The sequence below is a fragment of the Bos indicus genome, chromosome 25, assembly GCF_029378745.1.
Source record: "Bos indicus isolate NIAB-ARS_2022 breed Sahiwal x Tharparkar chromosome 25, NIAB-ARS_B.indTharparkar_mat_pri_1.0, whole genome shotgun sequence".
Taxonomy (NCBI): Eukaryota; Metazoa; Chordata; class Mammalia; order Artiodactyla; family Bovidae; genus Bos; species Bos indicus.
In genome coordinates this window covers 40,692,006-40,709,690 of record NC_091784.1, presented here as the reverse complement: position 1 = coordinate 40,709,690, position 17,685 = coordinate 40,692,006, and the positions used below count along the sequence as shown (strand labels likewise).

The following is a 17,685-nucleotide window of genomic DNA, read 5'->3' as shown; positions in this document are numbered from 1 at the left end:
GAAGCTGGTCCCGGGCCCGCCGGGCACCCCTCCTCCGGCTGCCGTGTCTTCTCCTGACCCCACCCACGTCAGCCCCGGCCGCCTGCCTCCTCTGACCACTGACCAGCCTTGCCGCTCGCCTCTTCTCCCTCCTAAGGTTACACAGAGCACCCTCCGACAGTGCGTCCCCAGGACCCTTTCTAGCGAGCTGCCCTTGGGGTCCCGGTTCCAGCCCCAGAAAGCCAGCGTCACACCGACAGCCAGAAATTATGGACCCGGGCCTCCCTCACTTGCTCCCCTCAACGACACAGTGCAAGCCCTGCGTTCCCCCACTGTGACCCCACGGCGCCCCCGGCCCTGCCTGTGACCCCAGTGGCCACTGCCTGCCCGGTCCTCCATCTTCACCCCCGATGCTCTCGTCCTCGGCCCCCGCCTCTCCCGCAGGGCACTGCCTCTCAGCTGCTGTCCCCGTCGTGGCTTCCCAGCTGGGCGCTCTGGGCGGCCAGGGCCAGGGCCACCTTCTGGCTGTGTCCACACCTGGGAGGGCGGGCTGGAGAGGGCTCGGTTCCTCCCTCTGCCCCTGCGGGGTCAGTATGCCCACCCTCCCCATGTCCCCTGCATGCCGCTCAGCTCCAGGCGTTGGTGACGCGGGCTGGACAAGGCTGCTTGGCAGAGGACGAGGGCCCGTCGTCCAGCACACGCCCTGGCCCTGCTCTGTGGGCTTCACGACATTTGTCCAACTAAAAAGTCTATCAATTACAGAGAGAGTCGAGGTAGGCGTGATGAGTTCTGCTTGAGTCGGGGGCGAGGAGGCTCAGAGGGTCCCCACAGAGGGGAGACTGGGCTCTGGAGGCTGGGCGACTGATGGGTTATGGGCTTGGCCCCCGCGGGCAGCGCTGTGCTCGCTGGAGAGTGCCTGGGGGGCAGTGCTGGCTGACGAGCGGGGAGGGGGCGCTGCTGAGGGCAGGGGAGCGGCATGACTCCCAGCAGAGCGCAGGGTTCTGGGCAGCCCGAGCCTCACGACCCCGGGAGTGCTGGTGTTGTGGACAGAGCAGAGGGGCCCCTCTCCTGATTTAAAACTCAGTTCACAATTAAAGAGAAAACAGGACGACGTTTCAGGCCCGAGTTCATCCTTCGTGGTACTGATTTAAGTCGCGGTCTACATGAGAAATATTAGTTTGTTTATAAACCGCATGGGTGGTTAGAGAGAGCTGTGTTTCTTAGGTAGCTGCAAGCACGTAACAGCTTAATAAATTTCCGAGGGTAATGAGTACATTTTTTAAATTAAAAATATCAAGTATAATTATGGCTTTCTGTGCTGGCCTGTGTGGGTCAGCAGTAATTGATGTGTAAGAGAGACCAGAGCTAGCTGGTGGGTGAAACAGGTCACACCCAGCGTCCCCTTTCCAGCCCCCTCCCCCCTCCAGCAGGAGGAGAAGCCAGTCCTAAAGTCCAAAACACAGGGCCCTGCCCCAGGGCCCAAGGGGCGAAGGTTAAACACGGGCCTGGCAGCTCGGAAGTGCAAGGTCTCACCCCCATCAGTGGCAGAAACCACACAACTGGGTTTTGAAGCTTCATCATCAGTAAATCCCAATGAAGACCCTTCTGCTTGTAACTTCTTTCCAGAATTTATCTGCTTTGTGTTTGCATTTTATGGCCTTGCTGATGGGTTGTTCACTGTTTCCATGGGTTTTCAGTTAGCATTTTCACCGCAGTTGCCTTTCAACGCCTCTCCCAATCTCCATTACCCAACAGAACCAGGGCGACAGTATAACTGCGCACGCCCAGTCGCGAGACGGCCACACTGTCCCAGGACACATATGGGCATTTTGGCTGGTGACTCCAGATAGCTGGTGTCGGGAACTTCCACAGTCGACCCTGTTTCCCGGGCCTTTTCCTCGTAGGTGGCTTGCTGTGTTCCCATTAACAGCGTCTCACTGCAGAAGCAAATTGGTGACCAAGTTTTCTCAATTAAACCATCTACTGTATGAAATGGGCACTCCCCACTCGATTTAAGCGAGAGTTGTTAGTTGCTTAATCCCTACCAGAGGGATTAAATCAAATTACGTTTGGAAAATAAAACACGTTGTGAATGGTGATGGTTTTTGTTTTTTTGTGGGGGAGAAGGGCAGCGAGTCATTAGTATTTGTGTTCAGGGCCTGCTTGCTGTTTTCTAAACATCGCACCCCAGGAGCCAGCAGTGTGAGAGCCAGGAGGTTATCACACAATTCTGATACGTGCTTTTTTTTTTTTTTCTTTCTTCCTTTGTATCCAAGTGAGCTGCCCCATTCACCCCAGAACCTCGTGGCCAGCCTGAACCCTGCACACAGCCACGCCGTGGTGCTCTCCTGGGTCCGACCCTTCGACGGGAACAGCCCTGTTCTTTACTACATCGTGGAGCTGTCCGAGAACAGTAAGTAGCAAGGCGGTGGTGTCGCCATGGGCAATAATCAGATTTCTCCCCAGCTCTTAATGTCTTTAACCTTTCCTTCTGGCCCAGACCCACACCAGCCAGCGAAACGCTCCGGATGCTTTACAGAGTTTCAAATGGAAACCGTGGCTCAGGCTTCGGGAAAATGAAAGGGCAGCGTGGGCGCCGAGGCGGGCAGCAGCCGGAGTGGCCCCAGGGCCTCCCTCGGTGGGTGCCAGGGTCCATGCTGAGGGCCCGGGGCCGTGCCCGCAGGGGCGCCCTGTCTGCGTGGGGTGGAGAGGACCCCGCAGGAGCGGCCTCTTGCCGTCGGGATCCTGACGTAGCCGACTCCCGTGGGCGTCGTCTCCTTGGAATCAGGACTCTGTTTCCGTCGTCTTTGTGCCCTTAATAGGCACTCACGGATGAACGGGGTCAGGTTCCCTGGTGGATTCCCAGAGGATGTACTCGGGTCATAGTCACCGACCCTGGCCATGAGGGAGGTGCCCTGGGGTGCCCGGGTTACATAAAATAGGGCACGGCTTCACGTGCACGCCAGCTGCTCCAACAGTGTGCATGGTTGTTGGCTCTTTGTCAGACATCTTGCCTAAGTAAGAAGCAGGCTTTACATACAGTCATTCATTCCATCCATCCATCTGCCCAGTACTTAGTCCTGCTTGGGCGTCTGCTCTGCACCAGGCGCTCTGCCGGGTGCTGGCTGCATGCTGACATGGTCAGCCTCAACCGCTGACAGAAGGACATGGTCAGACGTGTCCTCGCGTCCTGCCGTGCTGCGCTCTCCCATTGAGGCGCCTTCATTCCAACCGCCATGCGGAGACAGTGGGGGGAGGGCCCAGGCGGGAGACGGTCGGATGGTGCCCCTAGCGGGAGTGGTGGGAGGCCGGGGCGGGCGAGGGCAGGGGGCAGCGTGTCACCCCGAGGCGTGTGGAAACAGCTTCTGAAGTGAGGACAGCGTGCAGGAGGGGCCAGGATGCCGAGAAGGTGACCGAGGGCATCCTCTGCCCCTGGCTCCCCTGCTGGGCCCGCCTGAGCTGGCCACTGCCCAGACGCTTTCCCTGAGAGCCTCTAGAGGAGAGTCCTGAGTAGTTCATACCGTCATCACGACTACATTGAGCATCATTACCACAAAGACTCTGAAGTGGAGAGGACCATTCTCTCCGGCTGGCCCTGACTTCATCTGCGGCCTCGGCCAAGTCAGCCCACGTATCAGTGGGCAAGTCACACGTCTCCCTGCTGAGCAGATAGCAAGACAAGCACTGTCATCTGGGCCAACAATCTGGGGTTTATTTTTATTAGGTAACAGTGCCCTTAAGAAGCCCGTGAACACGCTGGCTAATCACGGTCAGAAAGAGCCGCTTAGCAGCTAACGTGCTAAAATGGAGATGGTATTTGGCCGGCGCTGAGGGCTGTGCCAGTGGACGGTTCTAAATAACCCCATCAGACAGTCCCCACGTCCCACTTCTCAGGGTACTGGCCGCCGCCAGCGCCACCTGGCAGGCAGAGTCAGCCTCCGTCCCCCTGGAAGTGGGTCCTGCAGAGACCACTCTGCGTGGCTCTGTGGAGGAGGCAGGTGCTGGGTGACACCTGCCCTCTCGACAGCCAGTGTCACAGGGCGGCCTTGTCAGCACGCTCACGGAGCAGAGCTCTGAAGCTGCCGCCGCAGTGGGTCCAGGTGCCACCGGCCCAAAGCCCGTTTGTGCGGAGCGTGGCCCCTGCAGGCGTCCCGAGCTCCTCCCAGGGAGCTGGTCGTCCTCTGGTCCCAGGCGTCTCTGCCAGAGGCCAGGGACTGGAGAGAACTGCCACATCCCAAGGCCCAGCCCGAAGGATGAGCCTGCTGGGCGGAGGGGGGAAGGCCCAGCAGACCCTCCATGGCAGTCCAGTGGTTAAGACAGCCGTCTTTGACTGCACGGGGCACGGGTTCAATCCCTGGTCAGAGACCTAAGGTCCCACAGGCTGTGTGACTCAAACAAAGGAAAAGAGAGAGGGCAGGGGACCCTGCAGACAGGCTGAGGACTGTCACACAGCAGGAGGGCGTGGCCTGCTCTAAAGTGCTGGTCGAGTTTGATCAAGACTAGTCTTTAAGGTTGGTACAGTCCCACGGGGGAGAGTGCCAGAAAAACCTGTGAGGGACTCTGAAGTGGACCGAAGGGCAGGTCACCGTGGCCCTTCGAGCCACCTTCAGGGTCACCTGATGCTTTAGGGGCCTGTACTTTTCATTGTTTTTGAGCTATTTTTACAACTCTAGGGTAATCTCGCAACTCTAGAGCTTTCTCTAGAAAGCTCGAAATGATGCAAATAATTCTTGTCCATGGAAATCGTCCTTGTGATAGGTCGTGACCGTAGTGGTTGGTTGTTGCTCTGAAGCTATGGGCCAGTTTTGCAACTGTTTGTAAGTTCATTTTAGCCTTCCCGATGGTCAGCATGTGTATATGTTGTTCAAATGCTCTTCTGATACATTGTAACATCTTACTGGTTCCCTCATTAATCAATGGTGGCTAAAATCTTTGGGCTTCACTGGTTGCTCAGTGGTAAAGAATCGGCTAGCCAGTGCAGGAGATGGGGGTTCAATCCCTGGGTCAGGAAGATCCCTGGGAGAAGGGAATGGCTACCCACTCCAGTATACTTGCCTGGGAAATCCCAAGGGTGGGGAAGCCTGGTGGGCTCCAGTCCGTGGGGTGGCCCCAATTGTGGCCCCCAAATGTGTTTGTGCTTCCAACAGCCTGGACACTAGTTCCAGGCGCACTTCCGACCCGGTCGCCAGCCCCAGACTGTTCCTGCGTAGAGGCGCTCATTGCTTAGAGCGCAGAGGCTGGGCTTTGGCGCAGTTCAGGTCAGTCCAGCCGCACAGTCGTGTCCCCGGGGAGGTGGGGAAAGCCCGCCTTCCCGGTGAGACCGCTCACGGCTCAGCCTGCTCTCCTCCCACATGGGTGTCTGTCTGTCCGTCAGCCGGCAGCTGCCACCCTAGGAGCATGTGTAGCCTCCTCCTCCCCGCTTGGTATCATGAACTTCAAAGCTGACACCTGGCTGCGTGTTGTTTTCTTGCCAAAGTGGCAGAGAGACTTTGTTCTTATGCTTCAGATTATTTGCAACTATCTTTGAAACACATGTCACACGGATGCCTTCTCATAGCCTGTGAGAGTGAGGAGGTGGCTTTATCCGAGCCCACTTTCTGTGGGTTTTGCATATTGAACCTCACACTGACAGCACTTGCTCCCATTTTAAAATCCATCCAGACCCTCCCTGTTGTGTCGCCATGTCGTTGGCGTGGAGCCGGACTGAGGCGGGGGGCTTGGGGGCTTGTCTCCTACCCCGGGCTGAGCTCCCCTCCACTTCTGGGCCTGTCCAGGCCCTGAGTCTAGCCGCTCTAGCTAGCATCTCCTCTGATGCAAACAGCCTCTCCCGTTCAGGGACCACACCCTTCCCAGGACCGAGTCCCCTCGTGAGCCCAGCTGGGGTGCGTCTGGCATCTCCCCCAGAGCTAGGAGGCTCAGACCCAGGGATGCGAACGGCTGACGGTCTCACAGCCTGTTCTTGCCGTCACTCTGGCCATATTCCTTAGCCGGGAATTTCATTTAGTTCCCAAGTTCTCAGCTCTTTTTGTTCTTCACTTTTAAGACAAAACTTAAAACTCTAACCGTGCACAGTTTTATTGTTTCTCTAAAACAGATACAGCAGAGAAAGCCTTCCCAAAGTGGAGGCTGTGGGACTATTGCAGCCGCCTGCTCTCTGGGGTTCTGTCTGAGACAGAAAACGCTGTCCCTTCCTGCTCCCCCTCCTGGCCCCATGAGCACCTCTGACTAGTCTCAGCCTCTCACCCCAGCCCTCCTCAGGGACCTTGGAGACCTCAGTCTCACCCGCCATGGGCGCCATGAGCAGGTCTGAGTCACAGCACCCTTTCACAGTTGTGCTTCGGTTCACTCACTTAAGGTATGTTTGATGGTGTGATAGAATCACGGAAGACCTTGTGGTCTTCTCTCAAGAGTACGGCCTATTCTAGAACTGTTATTTCTGCCAGCTCAAGCTTGAAATTCTAAAGTGCCACTACAAATTATATTCCTCTCATTCTTTTAATCATTCCTTATCCAGAATCCTGTAGAATGATCTCATTTAACTTTCATGGAACCAGCTATTATCTGTGCTTCTCCTTTAACGTCCGGATGAGCTGTGAATAAGCCAGGAGAGGCTGTTCCATGGCCCAGACACACTCACCTCTGAGTTCTCACATCCACCCAGAGCAGACGAGTGGCTCAGAGCGGGGATCAATTCCACAGCCCCCATCCTAGTGGCTTCACTCTGAGGAGCTTGAGATTATGTGTTGTCTGGGCTTTGAAACTGTCTCTGTTGACACGATGACAATAATCTGAGGGCCCTTTAGCATAGAGAAGTAAATGTTATTCATCCCACCAAAGTAGTTTCAATAACTCGTTGAGCTGAGCACTGAAATATAGGTCAGAGTCTCTGAAAAACTTGAAAATAATTACAGCGAGCACTTGAAAAATCATGAGGGTGGTTTAGAAAACGACCATAGTATCAACCTACGCTTGTTTCATTTCATTTTTTCTGCTGCTCCCCCTTTTTTTTTCCTCCAAATTTTGGAAATGATTTTATATTACTTTTTTGAGAAATACATACATATATATTTATGTATGTGTCTATATGTTTTTAAATAAAACTTACCTTTATTATTACTCTGTGGATGTACAGTTCTCAGAGTCAATCCAGGTTTTATAGCATATGTAATTTTGGAGATTTTGTTAAGAAAAAAACCATTCAGGGCTTCCCTGGTGATCCAGTGGTTAAGAATCCACCTTGCAACACAGGGGACGTCGGTTCAATCACTGGTCCAGGAAGATGGCATATGCCGCCGAGCAACTAAGTGGTCCCGTGCACGCCAACCGCTGAGCCCGTGCACGCCAACCGCTGAGCCCACGTGGTGCAACCGCTGAGCCCGCGTGCTGCAACCGCTGAGCCCGTGCGCACCAACCGCTGAGCCCGTGCACGCCAACCGCTGAGCCCACGTGCTGCAACCGCTGAGCCCGCGTGCGCCAACCGCTGAGCCCGCGTGCTGCAACCGCTGAGCTCGCGCGCTGCAACCGCTGAGCCCGTGTGCGCCAACTGCTGAGCCCATGTGCTGCAACCGCTGAGCCCGTGCGCTGCAACCGCTGAACCCGTGCACGCCAACCGCTGAGCCTGCGTGCTGCAACCGCTGAGCCTGTGTGCTGCAACCACTGAGCCTGCGTGCTGCAACCGCTGAGCCCTCTTGCTGCGACCGCTGAGCCCGCGTGCTGCGACCACTGAGCCCATGTGCTGCGACCGCTGAGCCCGTGCACACCAACCGCTGAGCCTGCGTGCTGCAACCGCTGAGCCCGTGTGCTGCAACCTCTGAGCCCATGTGCTGCAATCGCTGAGCCCCCGTGCTGCTTCTCCTGAAGCCCGAGCGCAATAGAGCCCCCTGCTCTGCAACAGGAGAGGCCACTGCAGCAGGAAGCCCACACGGCACCTGGAGAATAGCCCCCACTCACCTCAATTAAAGAAGACCCGCCCAGCAGCAAAGACCCAGCACAGCCAAAAATAACTAAGTAAAATTACCAGAGAAGGCAATGGCGCCCCACTCCAGTACCCTTGCCTGGAAAATCCCATGGATGGAGGAGCCTGGTAGCCTGCAGTCCATGGGTCGCGAAGAGTCGGACACGACTAAGCAACTTCACTTTCACTTTTCACTTTCATGCGTTGGAGAAGGAAATGGCAACCCATTCCAGTGTTCTTGCCTGGAGAATCCCAGGGACGAGGGAGCCTGGTGGGCTGCTGTCTATGGGGTCGCACAGAGTTGGACACGACTGAAGCAACTTAGCAGTAGCAGCAGTGGCAAGTAAAATTACACATAAAAAATAAAAACATTCAAAGGTGAAAGGACCCCCACGGGGATCTTGGGCAGGGCCAGTGCAGATGGGGGCCAAGGGCTCAACGTGCCACTGGAGAGGGCATCGGGTGACCGCTCTCGCAGTCAGTGAGGCCCAGCCCCCTGCTCTCAGTGCACCCCAAAGGCAGCAGGTCCCCAAACAGGAGAGGCTCCTGTGAGCCCTGACAGGAGGGCCCACTTTGCAGAGTGTGAGCTCCAGGAGAGTCCCGCGGCCTTCAGTCCCAGCTCTCCACGTCCAGCTAGCATGCACCAGGCATGCCTGGTGGCCACACACTGCAGCCCCGCCGTCCTCCCTGCAGGACACCTGGTGTCCAGTCCAGGCCTACACGCCCCGGTCCACACTGCCCCATTAACTGGCTGGCCTTCCCTGCTCCCCACCTCCTAAACATTTTATTTCAGAACGTTTGGGTTTACAGAACAATCGTGGGGAGAGAGTTCCCCAAACCCCATGCTCGATTTCCCCTCTCATTAACTTGCCTTTGTGTGGGACGTTGTCAAAATCAGTGAGCCGATGTTGCCGTATGATTGTTACCTAAAGGCCAGGTTTTATTCCGTCTCCCTGGCGTTTTGCATGCATCTGTTTCTGTCCCAGAGCCTCACCCGGGCCCACACCCCATTCGGGGGCCTTGGGCGTCTCCGTGGGCTCCTCCTGGCCTGGCAGGTTCTCAGACTTACCCTGACGTGGACGACGGTGGCAATCTGGGGATGAAGGGGAGTGTCGGAGGTCCTCTCACAGTTAGGCTGGGACGAGGGGTCTGGGGAGGGACCACAGGGCGCAGCACCCTCTCACCACCCCGCCCCCACCAGGCACCGCTCTCTGTGGCTGCTGCTGGCGCCACGGACGGGCCTGTGACGGGGGAGCTGCAAGTGAGGTGTGCCCGGGTTGCCTCCGCCATCGCCCCGTCCTGAGTGTGCACTGTCAGCCTAAGAAACCCAGAGCACTTGCATCTCGCGTCCACATGGCCAGCCCCGGCTGGGAGAGGAGAGTCTCCCCTGAGCGTGACCTCCCCGGACCCCGAAGGTGATGGTCCAGCTCCCCTTCTGCGTGCTCTCTGTGACCGAGCCCTTGGCTTTCCTGCTGCAATACCGAGCAACTGCCAGACGTCGAAACAACGAACGTGTACCTCTCCGGAAGTTTCCACGACATGGGAGGATCAGGCTGTCATCCGTGCCTCCGTTTCCCATGTGTGGATGTGGACGATGGCGCCCAGTGCAGGTCACCATGGAGCCATCCCACTGCGCCAGGCACGGCAGCTGCTTCCCGAGAAAAAGGACGAATCCGGGCCCTGGGGTGAGTCAGGCCCTCCTCTAGGTGCTGGGGCTCTGACAGTGACTCAGATGCAGCCGAATGAAGCTTATCTCCTGAGTGGCTATTTAAGTGGATGCGTGTGAGCGCATGCTCCAGTCGCTCAGCTGTGTCCGACCCTCGTGACCCTGTGGGCTTGCCCGCCAGGCTCCTCTGTCCGTGGGATTTCCCGGGCAAGAATACTGGAGTAGGTTGGCCATTGCCTCGTCCAGGGGATCTTCCTGACACCGGGATCGACCCAGCATCTCCTACATCGGCAGGCAGATTCTTTACCACTGAGTCACCTGGGAAGCCCCGCTTAGGTGGATGTATCTTCTTACTATAATTCTTACGATAACCCTTCTGTTTCAGGAGAGAAGGAGTGCAGACAGCTGCAGCCAACTCAGCAGTGGGATTACAATTAGAAAAATGATAAATTCGCATCTTGATTTTCCACTTAGTTCTCAGTAACCTGGGGGAAGTTGTTTTAAGGAAAGCACATTCATTCTTATTTGTACCAAAAAATACAAGGGACAGCATCAGTGAGATCTGATCATTTCGCCTACCAAGTGTGCAGCTGAAGACAGCCGTAATGCTCACGGCTGGCAATGCTGTGACAAAACAGTCACTTTCTAAAAACTTTCCATCAGGAAAAATACTAAATACACTCAAAGGTGCGGAGTATTCTTGTGTTCGGTTTGGAAAACCATCAATAGTTGACGGTATTTGTTTCATCAGCTGCCCCACTCTTTTTGCTAGAGTATTTTAAAAGAAGTCCCAGAGATCTTGTCATTTCATCCGTACGTGATGCAGTAAATACTCAAACAGGGACATCAAACAACATTAATAGAATCCTTAATATCATCTTACACTCAGTCCACATTTAAGTGTCCCTATTTAAAAAAAAAAAAAGCCTTTTCACAATTGACTTGCTTGAATCAGGACCCAAACCACGTCCATCTGTCATGTTGGTGGCTTTGCCTCTTTCATCTCTTAATCGACTTTCCCTGTTTTCACCCCCCGCCCCGTGCCCTGCCCTCCTGCCCACCCCCATCCCCTGCTCTCCCTGGCGCACAGGCCAGGGCACTTCCTGTGCAGTGTCTCCAGGCTCTGGCTGCTTGCTTCCTCCCGGTGCCATCTAAGTGGTCCCTGCACCTTCGTTCCCGCCCAGAGACACTCAGCCTCTGGTTTGTGTGCCTTCCTGGTGTGCACGCACGCACACGCGTGTGTATGTGTATGCGTGTGTGTGTGCTTCCTGGGTGCTGCTGGGCACCCCACACCTCGTCACACGAGGAGACACTGGCAGCCCCGCTGCTCTGCTCTCAGTGATGTTGGACACCCCCAGGAGGCTAGGTGGCGACAGCCCATATGTCTGGGTAGAAGTTACTTAAACTTCCTGGAGCCTTGATTTCTCGGCCTGTTAAGCAGGGAGAGAGTGCCTCCTCCCCTAGAGGTCTCGTGTGGTCATGGATGTGAAACAGCCTCCAGAAGGCAGCACAAACATTAAGTATTAACAGTAATAACAGTTCTTTTGGCAATTAAGGAAATTTTCTTTGGAAACTAGTTTCCTTCCTCAAGTACCTTTAATTGAGAAAATAGTGATGCTCTTTTTTTTTTTTTTTTAATCAGAAAAAAGCTTTCAGTATGTTTGGGAAGATTGAAAACCACCAGCTTTTTAACCAACAGACAGAGTGGAGGGGTGATTACCGCCTTCTGGTTTCCGGGCACTGGAAGCCAGGAAAAAAGCTCAGTGATGCCCATCTGTGGAGCAGAGGTTTTTTTAATAGCCCAGCTGGGAAAGACTGGAATTCCTTAGTCTTCTAGATCAGAGGAGCAAGGGGCATCCCCAAGGGGGAGGGAAAAAGCTATTGAGACTTCTATGGGGTGGTTTCCCCTACTGAAAGGTTCTTCTGCATTCCAGCCCTAAGAGAAGCATCTTGTGGTACTTTTCTGTGAGGACCTGGGGAAGAATCTTTTAAAGGGATTTTGTGTTATTGATTGTCAGGAACAGAGTTGCTACTTAAATTTTAACACTTCTCAGCAAGCTAGCAATTCCAAAGCTTGTGAATGAGCAAATCCTCCCCACAACCATTTTTTTTTTTTTTTGACAAATCAGAGTGCCCATGAGATGGATCGGGTTCATTTGTATTAGTTTTCAGTTTAATCTCTCTTCCTGCCAGATCTTTTATCTTCGAGCAGGAGAGGGAAAAAGAATAAATAAAGAATCCTATAGATGCAGCAGGAGGACTGAGCAAAGCCCCAGGGTCTGGAGCAGATTAATAGGCCCTGTTGTCAAATCAGACTGGGCAGCAGCTCCTGCGGCTCGGGCTGCACTTCAGGAGCTGTTTACACCCCGAGTGAACAGATGGCCCTGAGCCAGGGAGTCGCGTGGGGCCGAGTTGGGGATCGGTGGGGGGAGGAGCCTGCGTGGGGCTGGAAGGTGGCGTCCGGGCGCATCTCGGCTCCTGCCTGTGCAGTTCATCCTTTAGTCCACGGCCTGGACCACGGTCCTTCTGACGCTGCCCCTTTGTGAAACGGCCACCATACCTGGCTGAGCAGGTGAGCTGTTTGCTCCCAGACCCTGCCGTCTGCAGGAAGACAGGGATGAAGAGACGCTTTCTCGCGTCGTGTCGCTCAGGACCCCGCGAGAGCAGGCACACTGTCGGCTTGTGGTCAGGGGGCCTTTACACGGGAGAGCTGACCAAGGAGTGGGGCCGGGGGAACTGAGTGACCAGGGGCTGGCAGCAGCGGGGCCAGACTCGCCCGTGGCCACAGGGCCCGGGAGCCGCAGAGCCCGGGGAGGGGCTGTGCAGAGCTGCCCCCAGAGAAGAGAAGGGGACCTTGGCGTGAAGAAAGCAGGCAGTGTCTCCAGTGAGGAGGGAAGAGCAGCCCCCTGCCCGACAGGCCCCCGGGGCACAGGCAAGGTGGGGACGGTCGCGAGGGTCTGGGTGAAGATGGGAACGTCCAGCAGAGTCCCCAGCGGGGCCAGGCCTGGGCCAGAGGCCGCAGCGCCCCGCCCTGGCCTCAGGACTCGCGTGGTATCCCCCGTCGTGCTGTGTGTAAATCAGGTGGAACTTTTCACTGTGGTGAGATTCACACACGAAGCGCCCCATCCTAATGACGCACTCGTGGCGGCGTGCAGATGATCCGCAGACTCCATCCTGCAGAACTGAAGCCCTGTCCCATTAAGCAGCTCCCCGGCCCCTGGCCTTCTACATTCTCGCTCTATGAATCTGACTGCTCCAGCTGTCTCATTTAAGTGGAATTATACGTTTTTCTGTCCTTTTGTGTCTGGCTTATTTCACTAAGTATAATGTCCTCAAGGTCCATCCGTGTGGGAGCATAGTTCAGAGTTTCCTCCCTCTTCAAGGCTGACTAATATTCCGTCACATGGATGGACCACATTCTGTTTATACATTCATCTGTTGATGGACGCTTATTTGCACCGCCTTTTAGCTGTTGTGAACAATGCTATTAAGAGCTGTACAGACACCTGTTTGAGAGCCTGCTTTCAGTTCTTTGGGGTACATGTGTTGACGTGGATTGCTGGATCGCACGGTAATCCTGTTTTTAACTTTCTGAGGAACTGCCACCCTGTTTCCCATAGTGGCTGCAGCATTTTACATCCCTGCCAGGGGTGTATACACGTTCCAACTTCTCCCCGTCATTGCCAACACGTTATTGTCTGCTCTTTGATAGCAGGTGTCCTAATGGGTGTGATGGAGAAGGCAATGGCAACCCACTCCAGTGTTCTTGCCTGGAGAATCCCAAGGACAGGGGAGCCTGGTGGGCTGCCGTCTATAGGGCTGCACAGAGTCGGACACTACTGAAGCGACTTAGCAGCAGCGGCAGTGATGGGTGTGAAGTGGACTTCAGTGGGCTTTCGATTTGCAACCCGCCCCCCAATATTACTGCTTCCCGGATGGTGCGGTAGTAAAGAATCTGCCTGCCAACGCAGGAAACGTGGGTTCAATCCCTGGGTCGGGAAGACCCCCTGGAGGAGGAAATGGCAACCCACTCCAGTGTTCCTGCTTGGGAAATCCCATGGACACAGCAGCCTGGCAGGCTACAGTCCACGGAGTCACGAAGAGTCAGACACAATTGAATAGCCGAGCACACATAACGCGCATTTTCATATAAGAAGCAGGAACGAAACCGAAGCGCTGCAAGCGGAAGAGCTCAGGGTCAACTTGGCCTCTGTCTTTTCACCTGGGTATCAGCCATCTTCAGGATGGAGCCTGTATCTCCTGTGAAGCCTGACTCAGCGTGCCCAGTTCCCGCCAACCACGTCCAGCTACGCTGACACTAGAGGAGCGTCCGTCCCCCTCCATGGTGACAGAGGACTCTTTTCTGTAAGGGAACCTGCCCAGAAAACCAGATCACCACGAGCTGTTTGACGCCCTAGAGGGGTCTCAGGCTTCCAAAGTGAAAGGAAACACAGGTGCGAGTTTTTCTACAGTTAATTGGAGACACACACATTGCACTTGTAAAGGAAACGTCAAAGCAGGGCTCCTTGTCAGCGCTAGATCGCCTCCATCACTGAGCAGCACAAGCCAGGATGCCCAGCTGGTGGCGAGGACTGCCATCCCAGAAAGCCATTTTGGGAGCAGTTTTATTTGAAATAATTAAAAAGACTCAGCCTTCATGGCCCAACTGGCGCCGTGCTGCAGAGCGTGCAGCTTCCATCGAGGAGTCCAGACTTAGGGTGGATGGCACTGCGTGTGGGTCAACAGGAGTTGCCTCTAAGGGCCTCATTTCATCTCAGAACAGCTTATGGCCACCTCTTCACCCATAAAGACCCCGAGCGCATTTCTGATGAGCCCCCAAGTGCAGACTTGTAAGTCTCCATAGCCAGGCCTCTAGGTCTTCACGGAAGTGGCTGTGATGTTGTGTGTGGGCTGTGCAAGCCTGTGTGCAGTCTGAGCTGAGCCTGTCTGACATCAGGGTCACAAGTCGCCCCTGTGTGACACTCGCAGACGTGGGCGAGCGATTGCACTACCGTTTCCAAGGAACAAGAAGGACAATCTGAGTCCCGTGAGAGGTCCCCATCCGCCCCCCCCTCCCCCCCGCCCCGGTCTCGCTTCACTGATAACTTGAGCCTCAGAGCAATTCCGAGTGGACCCGACAGAGGGCGCTTGTTCATCCTAAGGCTCCGCGAGGTGATTCGGCCAAAAAGCCTGTCTCAACTCTGCAGAGAATGTCCCGGGGAGGGGTGGGGTCCAGGCAGAGCCCTTCCGAAGCCTTGCATGGGAGAGCTCCCTTGGCTGGCAGGGTCGCCCTTCCACACCTGCCCGGAAAGCCGGGGGGAAAAATCTCCTAAATTCTCTGTGAGTTTCATTCCGTGTCTCTCCAGCCAGAGCCGCTCAGGGGCGTGGATGGAACGGGCCGCCACGCAGATGGGCGGCAGAATGCATGGCCCATCTGTCTTTATCATGCTCATTTCCTCTTTTATTAAAATGTTAATGAATATAGTTTTTATTTATCATTTGGTGGCGTGTGCAGCATCCTTTTCTGGGAGACAAATCTGCAATCTGCCACGTGAGCTGACAGCGTCTTCTCATTACCCAGTGAACATGGGAATGAGGAACAACATTCTGGTTCCATTTAAACTGCCACGTGCAGGCTGAACAAAAACTATCCCTTTACGTGTAGACAACAGCTTGGGGCTGGCGGCAGGCACCCCCGGCCTTGGGAGCGGACGGCCTGAGTCAGGGCCAGGCTCACTGGTACTGGCCACGGCCCGACGCCTCAGTGTGTGTTGGCTCAGCGGGGCCAACCCCTCCATCTGCCTTGGTGAGCAAGGGAGACGGTTTATGCGGATGCACTTTGCCTTCCCTTGTTATCATTCAGACGGGCGCCTGCAGAGGTTCGAACTCGTTCTGCTCCTCCTTTCAGACTCTCCCTGGAAAGTGCATCTGTCAGACGTCGGCCCCGAGATGACGGGCGTCACGGTGCGTGGCCTGACCCCGGCTCGCACCTACCAATTCCGAGTGTGTGCCGTGAACCAGGTGGGCAAGGGCCAGTACAGCGCAGAGACGAGCAGGTGAGCCGCCGCGGCAGCCTTGGCGCGGCGAGGGGGCCGAGCATCTCGTGGGGCGGAGGGAGGCCATCATTGAGGTCACTTCGAGGTCGTCGACCTCCGCCCTTAGTGACCTTAGCGGGGAACAGACACGAGTGGGAAGCCTGTAACTGAGAGGAAGCGTGGGGTTCACGGGGCAGGCCGGGGCTCCTTCACTGCAGAGGGAAGTTTCTTAGGTCCCTGGGGCGCTCAGACTGCGCAGACAGGAGTCATTCCTGATCGCAGAGCCCCCTGTGTCCATGACATTAAAGAGCTGGTGGTGTCTCTGGGCCCTTTGTGCAGCTGACCGCCTGCGGGGCGGGACTCAGAAGCACCCAGCAGATTCACGGGAGGCAGAGCGAGCCCCCGCGTTTCCCTGGTGGTGGTCCTGATGCTGAGTCCTCCCCACCCAGGCCGGCAGCTGCTCTCAAGCCCGTTCAGATGTGACCTGGGGAAAGGGCTTCATCGCATTTCAGCGCATCCTCCCCAGCCAGCCGGAGCACTCGGCAGGCCTGTGTGGTGGAAGTGTTGAGAGCTCTGAATGACTGCTTTCTAATCGTGGGGGCTTGGTGTGTGAAATACTGAAGGAGCCAAAGAAAGCGATTTGGAAACAGCCCCGGACTCGGGCCCACGAGCCGGCTCGCTGGGTCCTTACAGGGCAGGGGTGCCGTGGGCCGCTCAGGCAGAACAAGCTCGCCCCCTGTGTCTTCGGGACCCGTTATATCGATTTGTCCTTCCTGTCGGATCAGCTGTGTGTTTTGCTTTATTCGTCACTCGATTCGAGTACACAGTTCGGCTCAAGATTCAGCAAGATTGAGAATGGGAGCGAGGGCCCCATGCTCCTGGGGCTCATCTCTCCTCCCCTCCCGCCCTCTCTTTTCAGACTGATGCTCCCGGAGGAGCCACCCAGTGCTCCCCCGAAAAACATCGTGGCCAGCGGGCGCACCAACCAGTCCATCATGGTGCAGTGGCAGCCGCCCCCAGAGCCGGAGCACAACGGGGTGCTCCGTGGGTACATCCTCAGGCAAGTAGCCGCGCCCGGCCATGCGTGCACCCTCGTGGACAGTCCAGTGTCCGTCCTGCTGAGGCCGCAAGCTCAGATGTCTGCAGGAGCCCAGCGGTAATCCAGACTCAGGCCAGCGGTAGGACTCCCGGGGGTGGTAGAGACTGCGGCCAACAGCGAGAACGAGCACCTGTGGGCAGCCTCTCGGGGACAGGCTCTGCAGATCCAGCTGTGATGCATACACACAGGAACCCACCCTCGGGGAGTGCCGTTTAGCAGAACGGAGGGGAGTGTTCCAGGCTGGAAGCAAGGTGTGTTTATTCCTTGTAAATCCTTTCACTCGAGGTTTTTACCAGAGGTGTGCGTTCTAGAGTATAATGATTTTTAATTAATAAAAATACAATTGATTTCATTACAAGCCAGTTTTTACCATGCTAGTATGTTGAGCCTGCCAGGTTTTCCAGGATTACCAAAAACAGGTAAAAGTCTGGCTTTTTTACCTGCATTCTCTCAGTTTTCCGTGTTGGGAATGAACCCAGTATGTTCTAAACACAGGGCAGGCCGCACCTCCCAGCTGCAGACCAGACACGGCCCGGGAGCGGCCAGTTTGCTCTCTCTGCCCCTCTGGGAGGGGTTTGGCTCTGAGCACCTCGCGTGAACCGCGCCAGCCCTGGCTGGGTTGGCAAAGGAACCTGCTTTGCCAAAAATTACTGCTGAGTTTAAAATGGCCGCGAAAGCGATCGTTTTGGTAGTTTGTCAACACAAGTGAAAGGAAAAAAGCAAACCAGTATTGAAAAGGTAACTGTTACCTCCCTCCTAACGGGTGCACCCGTCGCCAGCCTCTCCGGGCAGGGCTGGCAGGTGTCCACCATGCAGATGCCCAGCCCACGCCCGTGCTAGACCCATGACCAGGAGACACCAGGCTACCAAAGGCCTAATGTAGAGTGACGTAACGTCTTAGCTAAACGTAAAACATTATGAGAGAGTTGATTCTTTAACTCCATTGTCTGCG

General features: G+C 55.6%; 1 protein-coding gene across 1 annotated transcript in view; it reads left to right on the top strand.

Moving 5' to 3' along the window:
- The window catches only part of SDK1 (sidekick cell adhesion molecule 1), a 745,496-nt gene that overhangs the window by 577,486 nt on the left and 150,325 nt on the right, over positions 1-17,685 (top strand). Inside the window, exons 14-16 of the mRNA XM_070780283.1 lie at positions 2,256-2,392; positions 15,508-15,655; positions 16,554-16,694. Coding sequence (XP_070636384.1) covers positions 2,256-2,392; positions 15,508-15,655; positions 16,554-16,694 — 426 coding nt within the window. The remainder of the gene's footprint in view (positions 1-2,255; positions 2,393-15,507; positions 15,656-16,553; positions 16,695-17,685) is intronic.